This window comes from Leuciscus leuciscus, assembly GCF_965113295.1.
Source record: "Leuciscus leuciscus genome assembly, chromosome: 14".
NCBI lineage: Eukaryota > Metazoa > Chordata > Actinopteri > Cypriniformes > Leuciscidae > Leuciscus > Leuciscus leuciscus.
Window position 1 is genome coordinate 22,629,723 of NC_138738.1, and position 15,905 is coordinate 22,645,627.

Below are 15,905 nucleotides of genomic sequence, written 5' to 3' on the forward strand. Positions count from 1 at the left end.
CTACAGGTCCTGCTGTCATCAGGGGATACAGTATCTGCTACCCAGATCGCCATCACAGCCACTCAGCGCTTCAGCCAATCAGTAGAGATGTGGAGCTTCAGCCTCCAGACATTGGTCCATCTGGAGAGCGCAGAGGCGGGACATCTATTCCAGGAGGCCTTGAAACACGTGAATCCCAAGGTAGCAGTTGTGCCACAGCTGCCTCTAAGTGGGACATCTTCCTGCAACAGCAGATTTGCCCTAATTAGTGCACTTTTTCTTTAATATATTTTAATTATAATTGGATAACAATACTATACATTTACTATACAATACGTTACATTTATCCATTTGGATTTTATTCAAATTGACTTAAATTATATTTAATGCATGCATTTTATCAGTTAATGCATTCCCTGGGAATTGAACTCTTAAACTTGGTGTGACTATTACCATGCTCTGTTTGAGCTACAGTAATGCCTATATATAACTTTAGTCAAGTGATGAGAGTCATCCTCTTCTAGGATAACTCGGGTTTGCACATTAATTTGTCCTTGGCATTCTTTCGTCAACCAGCTAGTGAGAAGTAGCGTGTGTGCAGGATTATGAAGCCTTTAGTTACATAACCCCACAAAGAGGCCGTTATCCAACCACATGGGAACATGAGGCTATAGAGTAATATCAGCATGCACAATTACCCAGTTTCATTTCTCATTCCTTCATGTCTTGGTGTTTGTTTTGTCCAAACAAAATGATTGTATCAGTTTCTTACAGAATTAGAGGTTTTAAGGTGGAAAGTAGTGAGGGAAGTCATCACTATTGTGTAATGTAATATAATACGGTGGGGGTCCAAAAGACTTGTTGCAGTAGTGCAAATGCTCTTATTTGCATGAATTATATTATCACCATTGTACATTGGAACATTGAGGAAACAGAATTTTTGTACAAATGGGTCAGTGTCACAAAATTTCTTATATTTATTAAGTCAAATCCCTTGCAATATTCAAAAAGCATTTAAAAACGTGCCTCTTCTGTAAGCAGAAGGCTTTGTTTATTGTTGGTGGTACTTGTGTTATTGCCTCCTTAAAGGAGAACTCCGGTGAATTTTTAAGTTAATCTTGATCGTTTTACCTTTGTGAGTACTGTCTATAGAAAAAAAAACGAACCGGATTGGTGCTTGCAACGCGGAGCTGTTACAGTTAATGCCCAGAGCTCCCGTTCAGCTAAAACGGCAGTTATGGGGGCATAAACCTAAAGAGTGTCTTTGTGCCTCTTAACAGACACAAAATGCAATTAAAATGTCTGTCCAACATGAACAGGGCCCTTACATGACAACAAGATGCGTTTAGCAACTTAGCCATTGTTTAAACTCACCTAAATAGTGTTTTAGACGGCTAGCTGTAGTCTCGCGCTGAAGTCCCGTGGGAACTCAGTTGTAGCCGGAACACGACACTGCAGCTGATTTCATTGGCTTAGGTTACAGTGACGGGTAGGTTTAGGGATCAGTGTTTGGTGTAGGCAATCTGTAATTAACATGACTAATGAAAAGCTTAGAATCAGCTGCAGGGCGGGATTTCCGCTCAAGTGGTTTGGGGAAAAAAAATCACGCGCACGTACTATTTACCTTTTTCTGGCTACAACTGAGTTCCCACGGGACTTCAGCGCGAAGACTACAGCTAGCCGTCTAAAACACTATTTAGGTGAGTTTAAACAATGGCTAAGTTGCTAAACGCATCTTGTTGTCATGTAAGGGCCCTGTTCATGTTGGACAGACATTTTAATTGCATTTTGTGTCTGTTAAGAGGCACAAAGACACTCTTTAGGTTTATGCCCCCATAACTGCCGTTTTAGCTGAACGGGAGCTCTGGGCATTAACTGTAACAGCTCCGCGTTGCAAGCACCAATCCGGTTAGTTTTTTTTTTCTATAGACCGTACTCACAAAGGTAAAACGATCAAGATTAACTTAAAAATTCACCGGAGTTCTCCTTTTAGATGAATTGCTTGGTGTCTCATTTGTAAGTCACTTTGGATAAGTGTCTGCTAAATAAGTAATTGTAAATTTGTATTTGACTAAATAAATCATTTTACGCCTTTTTTCAAAATCCTAAAATCTTCAGTGTTTTTCATTTAAACCTACAAATATTTTAACTGTGTACCCAATGATATCTCTTTTTATATTTAATTATTGTATAATGTGTTCTACAGGAAAGTCTGGCATTATGGCAGCTGCAGGCAGATTGGAGCATGACCTCACAGACACCAGAGGAAACTGAGACCTTTTTTCAGGTGGGACATGACATAAAAAAACAATTTAACACTAAAACTCATCCAAGATCGGTCGATGATGGTGAATATAAAGGCATTCTGATCATTTGATTTTTTAATTTTTGTAATTTTTGTCCAGATTACATGTTGAATTTGAGTTCTAATGCAGTCCACAGTGTTAATATATCAAATGTAATTAAATTGCTCCTGATTCTATACTTGCAGAAAGGCCTACTGTCCCCAGTACCTGCAGTGTCAGCTGCTATGAAGGAAAAATACCTTGATTGGTCATACAAAACTGGTAGTTACAAAAGGGCTAGAAAAACATTCACAAGGTACACATCAAATGTGCTCTAAGGTTATTTCTTTCTGTATATACAGTGGGACACTAAAGGCTAAGGCCGTAAGTAAAAATGCTTATACTTTACATTGTTTTAATGGAATTTTAAATTCAATAGAATTATTTTCATTGGCATTTTAAATATTTCTATTTTCTATTGACATGCCGTATTCCCTTTATTGCTTTTACTCCTTTGTTTTAAATTAATTTAGCAGATACCATACCTCTATATAAAAAAGCAACTTAGAAATGAGGAAAAGAATAATCAAATCCTGAAACATTATTTTCAGTACGGTTTTAGGCTTTTGGAACCCACTGTATATCTACAAATGAGAAATAAGCCATTTGAAAACAACCCCTTCTTTTACTTCTTGGGTTTCAGTTTACATGAACACAGACCCTTCACTAAGGCATTCTTCCTGATGATGATTCAGATCGAGAAAGAGCAGGTAAAAGTGATGTAGCACCCAGTGACGGGGTGTCGAAAATTCCTATTAACCAGTAGACTTGTATTTAAACACATACAGTGTATTGCTGATCTGTATTATTCTCTCAGGTGACACCAAAGATGAGTAATCTGAGAGATTACTATGAGCGAGCTCTTCGTGAGTTCGGCTCCTCTGATGAAGGTGAGTGTGAGTCGGTGCTTTTTATCCTTTTAAGAGGCAACTCTCTTTCATACTTTAATATATTACACTGAGTAACAACAACTATTTGATGTTTTAGATCTGTGGATGGACTACATCAAGGAAGAGTTAGCTAGGCATGGAAACCCAGAGAACTGTGGGAAGCTCCACTGGAGGGCTGTTAAAACCCTGGAGGGTGAAAGTGTTGAGCGTTTTACCACAAAATACACACTGCTGCAGACCGGGAACATTTAAAACCAGCATGAATCTTTAACGTGTCTGTGTTGATCATATTTGGAGCACACATTGACTGATAGCCTCAGGAGTTTCCCTTTGAAAAGCCTAATTGTTGAAAACATTGAAGTTCCATTTATCTTTTTGATATTTTTTTAAACATGCTGGCATTTGATCTTTCCATGTTGTTCCAGAAATAAACATTTTATTATGACAATGTTATTGTCTTTAAATGTTAAATAAATTCTTTGTTGTATTTTGGCAAACCCTAGCTTACACCAGCACACCAAATAAAACAAAAGTTCTATACAAAAAACATTACTGTGGTGAAATGTTGTAGCCTGTAGGTAGCATCAATTCAGAATACGCTTGACATTTTTTGCATTATAAAGCTAGACATTCATTTTGCTATTACAGAGCTAGTGTAACAAGTACCACTTCAGGAAAAAAAAGTTAAATCTATAAAACACAATGGCGGAGCATTAACTGATTTCACATTTAAAATAAAGTAAAAACTCCTTAAGCATGACAAGTAATAGTAGTTAATACACTGATAAAATTGTCAAGTTAACTACATCAGCCTTTCTTTAGTGATTAAGGACACTTCAAGTTGTGAAATCAAGAGTTTAATCGATGTCACTGATTTTTACTAATAAATTACCATGGAGCTGAGAAATAAACTGTTTGACATTATAGGTTAACAGTTATAATTTGCCATTGGCAAAAGTTGAATGTGTTGTTTAAAAGTAAGCTAGACACAAAAGCTGACTCCATTGAAGATGGCAGCAAACAGGTTGATAAGCCTGCTAATCCACTAGGTTGTTGTGTTTGTTCAGCTTTCACCAAGCTTGTGTAGAGAAACCATGGTCAGGTAGCATCTCTGAATCCTTTCCTCTGTGGTAGCCATGAACAACCTATAAAATCCATAATGGGAATCCATGGTGGAAGCCTATTTTTTTTTTATCAAGAAACATGCTTGTTTTGCTTTACCAGATTACTCAGAATCGCATCAACTGATAAAGCAGCAACATTTTAATGAGTTAGGAGTAACTAAAGTTTAGTAGGTTATTAATTGGGTAAAAGTCAGACATGTTAAAATCCCTTTAAGGTGAGCAGAACAGCTTGACACCAACATTCACTGCTGTAGTGTATCTGGCTTGACTAGTCCTGAGTCAGTTCTTCCTTAGCAGAATGTAGGTGAAAAGAGCCACAAGTGCAGCCGACAGAAGGCCGATGACACACTGGTGGATGGTTATAACACTCTCCAAAGAGTGAATGCGCTCTTCCATGGCACTGGTGTGGATGTAGTCATAGATTGAAGCCCCGATGCTCCACACCGCCCAAACTGCATCCACCAACGCCCTCATTGTGGGAGACACCATTGAGTGTGTGACTGCCCCTCAGTTTGGGAATCCTCACAGCAGCACTCACTCACCCCGCCCCCCCTGAGGGATAAACAGAGACAAGAATTGGTACAGCATGGCAAAGCCTGAACAGCAAAGAGTATTTACACAAGACAGTATGCTTGACCACTTTTTTATTATTTTAGAAAAACACCTGGGTGCATGGTAAAATGAAAACATACACTCAGACTAAAGTAGCAACATTGTGTATAATCTATATACTGTACACATTTAATGTTGTATGCAGCTTCTATTGTAATACTTCTTTATTGCATCAATCAAAATTAAATTTGTCATAATTTACTCACCTACAAGTCATTCCAAACCATTTTCTTTCATCTGTAGAACATAAAATGAGCAAATTTAGAAAGGTATTCTTTTGTTTCATTTTTTTTTTTTTTTTTTTTTTCATACAGTGGAAGACAATGGTCACCAACCGGTTTGGTTAACAACATTCATCAAAATAAAATGTTGTGTTCCACAAAAGAAAGTCATACAGGTTTGGAACAATGACAGAATTTTCATTTGGGTGAACTTGAACTATTCCTTTAACTTCAATCACATTGAGCATGTGACCAAAAAACTTAAAATAAAGTTTTGGTTGTTGTACACATATGTATCCACAAATGAACACAACTTCTCCACACCAAACTAAAGCACTTTAAAACCTATCTATGTACACTTTCATTTGGTCTCTCTGGAACGAGACCCTTTTGTAAAATACCATTGAAGGGCAACTGCCAACAACAAGATGCTGTTTCACTCTTATTTTCTGTGAATTTGCATATGCCATATGCAGTTGCTATTATTATGAAACAGAACAAGTGTGCAGTGTCTTCACTCACCCCTGGTTTATACAGTAATACCTTTACTATTCAATGGAAAATAATCAAAACAATGCACTTTCAAATTCAATGAGATGACGTTTCATTATTATGTGTTTGCTTGTAATAGTGAAATCATTTGCTACTGTATTGTCCAGTCCAGTCTGGCCACTGACTGAATGAGCCAAGATTCATCTCACAGCCCCTCATGTTTACATATGCAATATAAGCATGGCATGACATCCTTCACAACAATAGCAACAGTGTAACACAAGTTTGAGCCCAATTCAAAAGCTAGTACCTCTGCCGACTCAACATCAATTAAAAAAGCTACGAGGAACTGTATCTAACTTGCACTGATGTAATACTACAGGCCATTATTGCTCAACTCACTAGGCCGATCATATATCTCCTTATGGGCAAAATAATCATCCCTGCTGAATAAAATGCACTATGTGTGGTTTAGTGTCAGAGAGTTTCTGAAGCATCCGGATTAAAGACTTTAGGAAATGATGAGAGGCGATGAGAGGCGATGAAAACATGATCATCAGCTGACATCCCTGCTCTGACAAACAGCGTGATGAACAATGATAAAGACTCACCGATGGATCGCCGAAGTTAGCTGAATAACAAATGCAATGTGAATGATCATTCGTACAGTTGAATATTTTGTGAAAATATCACGGGCCGTATCGTATGACGCTCTCGATACCGCGAGCCCGAAGCGGCTCCCGTGATGACGACATACGTGAAGGGCGTGTCTTCTATTGAGGATTGTTCAATGTATCAAATCAACTGTTGAGGACAAAACCATGTCTCTTTAAATATTATGTGGGGGGAAAAATACGTCAACTACAGAAAGATCAAAAAAAAAAAAAAAAAAATCTTGCAAGCAGAATATTGGTATTTTAGCATTTTAAAATATTTTTTACGCATGTATGTTCTTTTTACTATACTGTAAACTTATTACAAATAAGAGGATAAAAACAATGCTTGTTATAATTTCTTACACAACTACAGTCGTTAAAAAGTAGGACAATTCGAATGTTTAGGGTGTATATTAATGTGTCACCACAGGGAGCCGCTCCACACTGCAATAGTCCAATCTATCCAAATAATAGATTGACAATAGACAATAATTGACAATAATAGACAATAAACCACAGTCTCTTCATCAAACCGTAATGCCTCGCAACTAAAGAAAAAAACATACATTTAAGGTGATGATATACTGGGTAACTTTTTGAGTATTGTTGCTGGGCAGTGTTGCCGTCAACGGGCAAACAGGTGAGACACAGGGGAGGGCCCACCGAAGAATCCCGATTTTGCCCATTCTCAATGGGAAAGTGCCCAAGGAACATTGCTCAAAAAAGTTGCCCCGTGTATCATCATCTTTACAGTCTGTTGCCAAATTATAGGATACACAGACATTAAATAACTTTTCACATAGAGTCGGTATAATGGAATGTATCAATTGTTCTAATTATTATTTTACCAAAATGATTATGAGCCGGTTTTTAAGAAAAATAAGAATTAGAACAATTAATTAACACTTTAGTTTAGGGTCCAATTCTCGACTAGTTATACACATTAGCATGCATGATATAGTAGGTCTACTTATAAAGCACATATTAATGCCTTAATTATTCTGCATAATCAAACCTACATCCCTTACCCGATAAAATTAACAACTAGCCTACCTAACTATTAATGAGCACTAATTAAGAGTTTATTGAGGCAAAAGTCGTAGTTCAAAGTGAGAAATTAACCATCATTTTTAATGGAACTGGGTTTGAATGAGAATGAACCGAACAAAAACAATTATCCTGGATAATTTATCATTTACATTACTATTATTGCAATGTGTTTTGATGTTGATGCATGCAGGGTTAGTGATTTTAGTGATTTTACTCCTATCAGTCATTTGATCAACATAAAGGACATCATCATTTATTATGACAGATCTATTGCATTCATCAACAGTTCCGCACCAGGCTGATGCAGTCACATCAACGATCCAATTCTGGGAGGTCCCGGGCGCGGATACACACAACCTACTACGATGAAGTACTGGCTTTTGAATATTAATTAGGTTGAGTGACGTTAATCTAGTAGGCCAAAACAGCAGGCGGTTTAACCAAAATACGAGGATTAATTGGGGTACGTGAATGGACACTCCAGGGGGGTTACTAAGCAACGTCAGCCTGGCTTAAATTAATATTCATGAGCTAAGCCTTCACCATAGTAGGACTCACTGATTCTAGACCCAGACACAATTCATCCCGCATGTTGTCGAAGGAACCAGTCGGTGGCGCTTCAGCGCAACATGTACAAATATGATAGGCTATGTGTGTGCAGCCAGATGGATAATTCATTAATATCGAGCACATGGGGTCGCTCTGGCAGAAACAGCATACATGGAGAATTTCAAAAGGCTTGCGCAGTAAACGAGGCTCACTGTTCCACCGCGTAATATTGACTTTTTCCCTTCGTCCACTTTTGCGCAAAGGGAGAATGTTGTAAGCGGTCCCTGTGGATATACTGTGTCTTCATGAGGAGTTGAGCGCAAATAAGGGGGCGGGTGATGATAATGTGTGAAGAGTGGCAGCAACTTCTCACTGCACGGCAACATTTTTCGTTCTTCTTCAGGCGACATGCCTCTTCTTTCTAAAGAAGCTCCGTGGAGGAAGGCTGGTGGTGGACATGGTGAAAATGACAGGTAAAAAAGTGAGACCCTGGTATTTGGATAGACTCGCTCTTCACTGAACGCGTTCCGTGTCGTTGTTTCTCATGTCATGTGCGATGGGATGATCGCGTTTCCGAGATTATCAACTGCAAATGCCATAGATTAACACAGACTAATACACTTTTAACGCATGATCACGCAACCTGCAGCAGAATTCAGCAACAATTGATAGTGTGTCAGAGGCTGGGTCTTTGCGGGCAAGGTGAGTTTTCCTTTTATTCAACTGGCCTACAAAGTCCCAGTTTTCGGCCCATGTGACCATCTCTGTCAATTGACCGTGCTGAATATATATGTGTGTGTAGGCTATATATAGTGGAGTTTATCTCCAGTAGGCTACTGATAATAACAAAGTGATGAAATATAATAGATTAGTTCAAGTTCTTGTTCAGGTAATTCTCTTCGATATTCTGTTATTTCTTTTTTTGTCATTATGGGATCGCTGACGTCATACAAATGTAAAAATTTCTGTTCTTCACAAACCCTTTTCAAACTTTCTTAAACCTTTTATTTTCATTTTTGATTTAAATGTATAATTATTTATAGCCTACATTTAAACATTTAAAATCGGACTATTTATACATAGAATTGAAAACGAATATAATTTTAAAATATAAATATAGTAGAATAATCTAAAATTATCTTAAGCAGTTTTACAGTAGCCTATCTGTTAACTATCTTATAAAAGTACTATGTGTAGTAAAGCGCTTTGAAAACATTTGACAGTACGGAGTACTAAAATATAGCAAAAAATAAATAAATAAATAAATAAATAAATATATATATATATATATATATATATATATATATATATATAATAAAATAAAAAGGATGATTGATACAGAAGATATTTTACTCTGCGGGTTTGTATTTGTGAACTTGTATTATGCATTATGAATATTAAAATTAAATATTTGATATACTTTTGTTAATAACTAGTAACTTAGAGTCATATTACGTAATATTTTTTCTTTTGTTATTTTTATCATTTCAAAATGTTAGTGAACATTGAAGTGTTACAAGCTTTACAATCAAAACATTTAGAAAATTTAAAAATACAAACAAATTATTATCTTCAAAAGTTTTTAGAAGTTGAGCCTTTTTGTTTACTAAAATAAATTATGTACAATCTTTGAAAACACTGAATAAAATTCTGTTTTTTAACTTTCACATGAAAAAATACTGAGTTCAAGGACAATTAAAATACATTAAAAATCATAAACTTCATTGGTTTCTGAGAAGATAAAAGTATGTCAGATTTCACTATAGGGAGTGGCAGAGGCAGGTTAAAAGAAGCTTTGTTAGTGTGTATGAATTCTGCAATAGCTTCCATGCATGTCTGAAATAGGTTTTCATATTAAGCAGTTCTCAAAGCTACTTGCCAATAGTTTCCCAAAGGATATTGTTCTGGCTCAGTCACACATCTTGACAGTTGCAAAGGCCTGTACTCATTGTAAACTAACCTCTTCCAATGCAGCACATGAAAAGCTACAAGAATAATAATTTATAGAATAGTTTATTGAAAGTTATTTTATTAGATGCAATGCTATTTGTTTCCTATTTAAACACATTAAAATATCTAATTTGCTCTCTCTCACCTCACTATCTAATGTAGGAATTAAAAACACCCTTAATGTCATAATATGCTAGTTAAAACATTTTACAATCAATTTACATATTTAGTTATTTTCCCATTCACCAATGATTGCCGTTTCACTGAAACACACTGGAGTTTGTATTAAGCAACTGCTTTGAATTCTTACAATCCAGCTTTAAAGTTAGAGCTCTATTTTATTTGCATAATTTAAACAGAACAAGCATGTCACGCAAAGTTCTGTACTGTGAAAAATCTGCCTGAATGTTCAAGAGATAATTGTAATTTGTAAATTAATGTTTTCTAATGTTCAGGTTAAACATTTTTGCCTCAGTTGGAAATTGGACACAGTTCGTCATTTGAAATAGTTTGGTCATTTAATGCATTCTAATAATAAGGGTATGACATTACGGTTGGCCTTCGTTCAGGGAGAGGAGGGATATTATAGTCAAGACTGACCTTTAGTTTGGTTTCCTCAGAGTCTTTAGAACCATGGTATAAACCTTAAACGTTCTTGAACAGCAGGCAGTTCCCGGACAAAAAAACTGTGAATAAGTCAGCAAGAAAAGTGAGGGACTTTTAGGGGCAGCTGTGTTATACTGACCCAGTCATAATGCCCCTAAAAATCCTTATTACTCTTGCAATGCTCAGCGATGAACTGCTCTTAAATCAGTCATAACACAACCGCTCCCTCAGGATCTGTAATATAGTCATTAGCCTCAAAATGTGCTTTCCTTATGGACATCTTCCTTTAGAGAAGAGTGTTTAGAGAATCTGAGGTTTGTTACTACAATTGGTTATGCTTCAGCTACTAAAAATGTTTCCCATGTGCAATAAAAACCAGATCCCAGTGCTTTAGATCTGTTGCGCATTCAAATCAGCAACTCTTATGTCAAATATATCTGCTTCTCTCATTCACGTCACACTTTGACACCTTGGCATAGGGCCATCCGTTTTCTCCTAGGCAAGCAGTGAGGGGAATTTTTAATGTGAACGGGGAAAACCAGTGGTGTTGCTTAGAACGTACGCGCATTTCTAACCGATTGTTCTTCTGCTGTTTGATCCATACAGGAAAAGAGAGAGAGAGAGCGAGAGCGAGAGTGACGGGTAGAAAGTGGCAGAAGAGTAACTGAAAAATAATTAGTGAGAGAAATAAAGGGTGGGAAAGAGAGAAAAGAGACAGACAGCATGCTTGGAGCAAGAGAAATAAAGCTAGCTGATGACTCAGGCTCATACGCTTCGTATGTAGGGAGGAGGGAGGGATGTAGTGGGGGATGAGGAAGGGAGGGAGGGAGAAATGACTCATCAGAGCATGTGGAATCTCATATGGCTATCACAGGATCGAGGTTCTCTCTTTCTCCTCAATGCTGCCTGCCTGTTCATGACTCTGTCTGAGGTAAGTGAAGACTGCCCACTCTGTCTGTCTCCAGCAACAGTCTGTATCCACAGGGAACAGCCAATTGCAATGCACAATCCTCCATAGCTGCTGGCCTTTTGGAGAGTCTGGCAGAAAAAAAACACACCTTAGAATTAGACCATATTGAATGGGCTCAAGTAGATGTTTAGTCATTATAAAACTGCATCTACAAAATGTAGTGCAAGGCCCCCCTAAATACACATACAGTCAGTGGTCCCAAAAATAGTTTGGACACTTCAGAATGTGACGATAGCTATGTTTCCAAAGTTGCTAATTTAACTTTATCTTAACAAAACTGGAATATCACATAGAACATTTGCGAATAAAGCAGCGTTTCCATCCCATCTTTTCAAGAGAACCAATTTGTCACTTCACTTCCTGGGAAATTGGCGCAAAATATCTGTACTAAAAATGGAAGTTGCTGCAATCAGGGAAGCCACTCTGGCTCTTATTTCCTACATCATAAATAAATCATAATACCAAATTATTCTGATGACAGACATTGGCGTTGGCATTTCAGAATGATCAAACCAACATTTGAGAATCTGTGCAATGAAATTGGACCGTTGGTTAGTCCAGTTATCCAATCACATCCAAGTCACATGAGTTTTTTGTCACATTTATTCGGTAAATGTGTTTCCATCGTAGTTTTTGCGCATGCCTTCTTATTGGATAAAATATATATCTGCCTCAATTAAGCACATATGTTTTTTTTATGCACATTTTTAGAATTTATACTCGTCTTGAAGTTTCCATCCATGCGATATCCCAAAATGTGCATAAAAATTGGTCAATGGAAATAGCTAATGAATGAATTTCACTTTTCTGAACCATTTTTGCAATGACTAATAAGCAACTGGTATCAAAGTGATTGGCTGCTTCTGAAAGTTTATACAGCTGACTCGCTGCTCTATCAGGCAAGGACTTTGCGGTGTTTGCACATGAAAGTACCTTCCAATTTTAGACAGGTTTCTGAGGCCCTGTTTCCACCTAGTATTAGACTGTGTTTTCAGTGGTCCGATCACAAGTGGTCAGCCTAAACACATTACAGTTCACACCTGGTCTTAACATGTGTTTTAAATGCATCTCCTGTGGCCACTTGTGTTTGGTTTTTGTCTAGACCCTCCCCTCTTATTTCATCACACTTTACATCATTTTCACATTAGTGCCAAGTGCGGCACACAAAAATTATTGAATGAATGAAGCCATTACACTGCTTATGAGCAAGCAGTAAAGGAAGCGAATGGAAAGGATACAAATGGTAACACCGATTTTATACGTAATCCATGCGTTTTCCCACAACATAGCGAAGTTTGAATCAGTTGTTTTGGTGCACTTTCAAAACGCATCCCATTACATTCTTTTGTGGCTGTTAAAAAATTCATTTGACCACATTAGTATCTACACTAAGAAAGCAGTCTGGTTAAATGCGTTTCCAACTGGAAAGTGGACCAGAACAAAGCTTTTTAGACCCCATTTACTTGCATTTACTCTAAGCTCTTACAAAAAAAGTTGAAAGGAGCTTTGGCGATAACTAAGCAAATATTTAATTACTATAATAGTGTGTGTGTGTGTGTGTGTGTGTGTGTGTGTGTGTGTGTGTGTGTGTGTGTGTGTGTGTGTGTGTGTGTGTGTGTGTGTGTGTGTGTGTGTGTGCAAAAAACTCCAGGGCAAAAAAAAAAAGGCCACGCCCAAAATGGCTGAACACTAAGCTTTTAATTGTCTTAACCACAAATTATTGGTCAAGAAATGTAGCATTTAAAGCTGCAGTCCGTAGTTTTTCCTCTTTGTCGCCATCTCTGCAATTGCAGTTATTCGCGGAATTATCAACTTTACGTGGGTTGTGCCTCGGCACGGCACAGCGCGGATCAATCCAATGTTTTGAGGAGAATGTGCGGCTGTCAGTCACCGCGCCGGTGTGGATACTGGCATTCGCAATCACAGATTCTACTTTTTGGAAGTATGACCAACATAAGAATTTTCACCGGAAAATAAAAAATAAAATAAAAGTTAGTAACATCCACTTTTGTTCTGACCAACTAAGGGAAAAAGCATTGCAATAAATCACGCTGATTAAATCTAATGATCGCTTATATCACGTCAAACCGTGCAAATTATACTTTGTTCTTGTTAATGTTAACAACATCAGCATTGCGTGACTACATTTAATGCCCTTCTGATATTTATCCTTGTTTTCACATGGGCCCGGTTGCAGTCTCTTTTTTAGTAGCCACTCCGAAGTCCGAAGTCTTTTGCATTTTACAATGGGTGAATCTCCAGTTGTCACTGTTGATTGTCGTTTGAACCTTTCTGGATCCGCCATCAAATTGATAAGTTTAATTATATCAAAGTGCTGCGAGAAAAGGCTATAAATCTCCACCTCCAACATCCTCACACGCAATATAGCCTACTAGCCACCTGGACACCTGCTTTATGTGTACAGATGTGACGTAATGACACAAAGACATGCTTGAATTTCCCACGGAAATCCACCAGTCCCACTGGAATTAAAAACATTATTACAAGCTTACCATTTAGAATCGAGCTATAAGGCAAGCAGAGAGTTTTGAACACTGGCTGGTTATGTACTTGCTCAAAAATTTATTTGGGATAATTTTTTACCCAAAAAAGTTACAGACTGCAGCTTTAAGCAAATGGACCACTTAACGGATGGATGTTTTAGAAAAACATCAAAGACAGAATGAAGATTTTGGCAGAATATGGGAAGTTTGATTCAGTGTGAATCAGCAGAGTTGTGTGGAGTAATGAATCACAATGAAACACGAGTTGCATAGTGATGATCCAGAGGGTGTCTTCGATGATCTGGTGATAAGTGTAATAATAAATGCATCTCTATTCTCTATCACAGCAAAGCATGAAAGAAGAGGTGTCATTGTGGGAGCCTTTTTAGCTGCTGGTATTGGTGAGCTACTTCACTGTGAAAAGTACGGGAAAATATTGCACAATGGCTTGCTTCCCACACATGAAAAGTTCATGCAAATTGCCCATATTGCAAAGACAAGCAAGAAATGAGTTAAGAACAAGTCCATCAGGCTCATGTTTTGGCCAGGTCAGAGTCCAGATTTGAAGACTATAGTGAATATTTGGTCTCACATTAAACTCAAACGAACTGGGAGACATTTTTCAACGACTCATGAACTGTTTGAAGCCATCAACAATGAGTGGAACAACACTGAGTCTTCTTCCTGTAAAAAGCTGTCCGCAAGTTTACCCAAAAGGCTTAAACATTTAAAGAAAACAATAGGCAAGGCTATTGAGTTACCTACAGTATTTGTGCAATTCTTGCTCATTTTCTGACCAGTGATTTGTGATTAAAATGGTAAAGACCACTACAAGACCACTAAGTTTTTTGCCATTTTGCCATTTTCTTTTTTTCGCCCAGAAGTGTGCACTACTGGTCAAAAGTTTGGAATAATTTGGAATAAGATTTGTTAATGTTTTTAGAAAAAGTCTGAAATACTTATGCATTTCTGTAGAAGGGCTGAATTAATTTATACTGCTCCAGATGTGTGTCCACGGTTTGCTGTGTGTGTGTGTGTGTGTGTGTGTGTGTGTGTGTGTGTGTGTGTGTGTGTGTGTGTGTGTGTGTGTGTGTGTGTGTGTGTGTGTGTGTGTGTGTGTGTGTGTGTGTGTGTGTGTGTGTGTGTGTGTGTGTGCGTGTGTGTGTGTGTGTGTGTGTTCACTATATACTCCTAATGTGTGCACTAGGTTGGATGGGTTAAATCATACAGGACAAATTGCGAGTATGGGTTACCATACTTGGCCTTCACATCATGTCACTCACTATTTCACTATTTGTTCAGATATCCAGTGAAAACAGTAATATTATGAATTATAAATTTTTATTAGAATTAGAATTTTCAGCAGCTTGTACTCCAGTCATCAGTGTCATATGGCCCTTCAGAAATCATTCTAACGTGCTGTTTTGGTGCTAAAGAAACATTTTTTTTTATTATCAATGTTGAAACCTATTTTTGCTGCCTTTTCTGTGAAAAACATACACTACTATTTAAATGTTTGGGGTAAGTAATTTTTATTTTATTTATTTTATTTATTTTTAAGAAAGAAATTTAATGACTTTTGAATACTGAAATGAAAGAGTACTTTTTTGCAGCAAGGATGCATTCAATTGATCAAAAGTGACCGAAAAGGCACTTGTAATGTGACAAAAGATTTCTATTTCAAATAAATGCTGTTTTGACCTTTTGATTCATCAAAGAATCTTGAACAAAATGTATCATGGTTTCCACAAAAATATTAATCAGCAAAACAGTTTTCAACATTGAATATACCAGAACCATTATTAATAATTGAGGACCAATAATAACTGATAATAAATTAATTATATCTTAAAATACATTAAACATTTTAAATTGTAGTAATATTTCATAAGATTACTGATACTGTATTTTTTTTTAATCAAAATAAATGCAGCCTTGGTGAACATAAGAGACTTCA

At 37.1% G+C, this 15,905-nt stretch overlaps 2 protein-coding genes across 3 annotated transcripts in view; one reads left to right on the forward strand and one right to left on the reverse strand.

Moving 5' to 3' along the window:
• Window positions 1–3,701, forward strand: part of utp6 (UTP6 small subunit processome component) — a 15,475-nt gene extending 11,774 nt beyond the window's left edge. For both annotated transcript variants that reach the window (XM_082137318.1, XM_082137317.1), the window contains 6 exons: window positions 1–180; window positions 2,186–2,266; window positions 2,471–2,580; window positions 2,968–3,034; window positions 3,142–3,214; window positions 3,312–3,701. In XM_082137318.1, the coding sequence (XP_081993444.1) occupies window positions 1–180; window positions 2,186–2,266; window positions 2,471–2,580; window positions 2,968–3,034; window positions 3,142–3,214; window positions 3,312–3,466 (666 nt within the window). In that variant the 3' untranslated portion in view covers window positions 3,467–3,701. The remainder of the gene's footprint in view (window positions 181–2,185; window positions 2,267–2,470; window positions 2,581–2,967; window positions 3,035–3,141; window positions 3,215–3,311) is intronic.
• The window catches only part of rnf135 (ring finger protein 135), a gene marked incomplete at its 5' end in the record, with an annotated part of 77,850 nt that overhangs the window by 48,505 nt on the left and 13,440 nt on the right, over window positions 1–15,905 (reverse strand). The window lies entirely within an intron of this gene.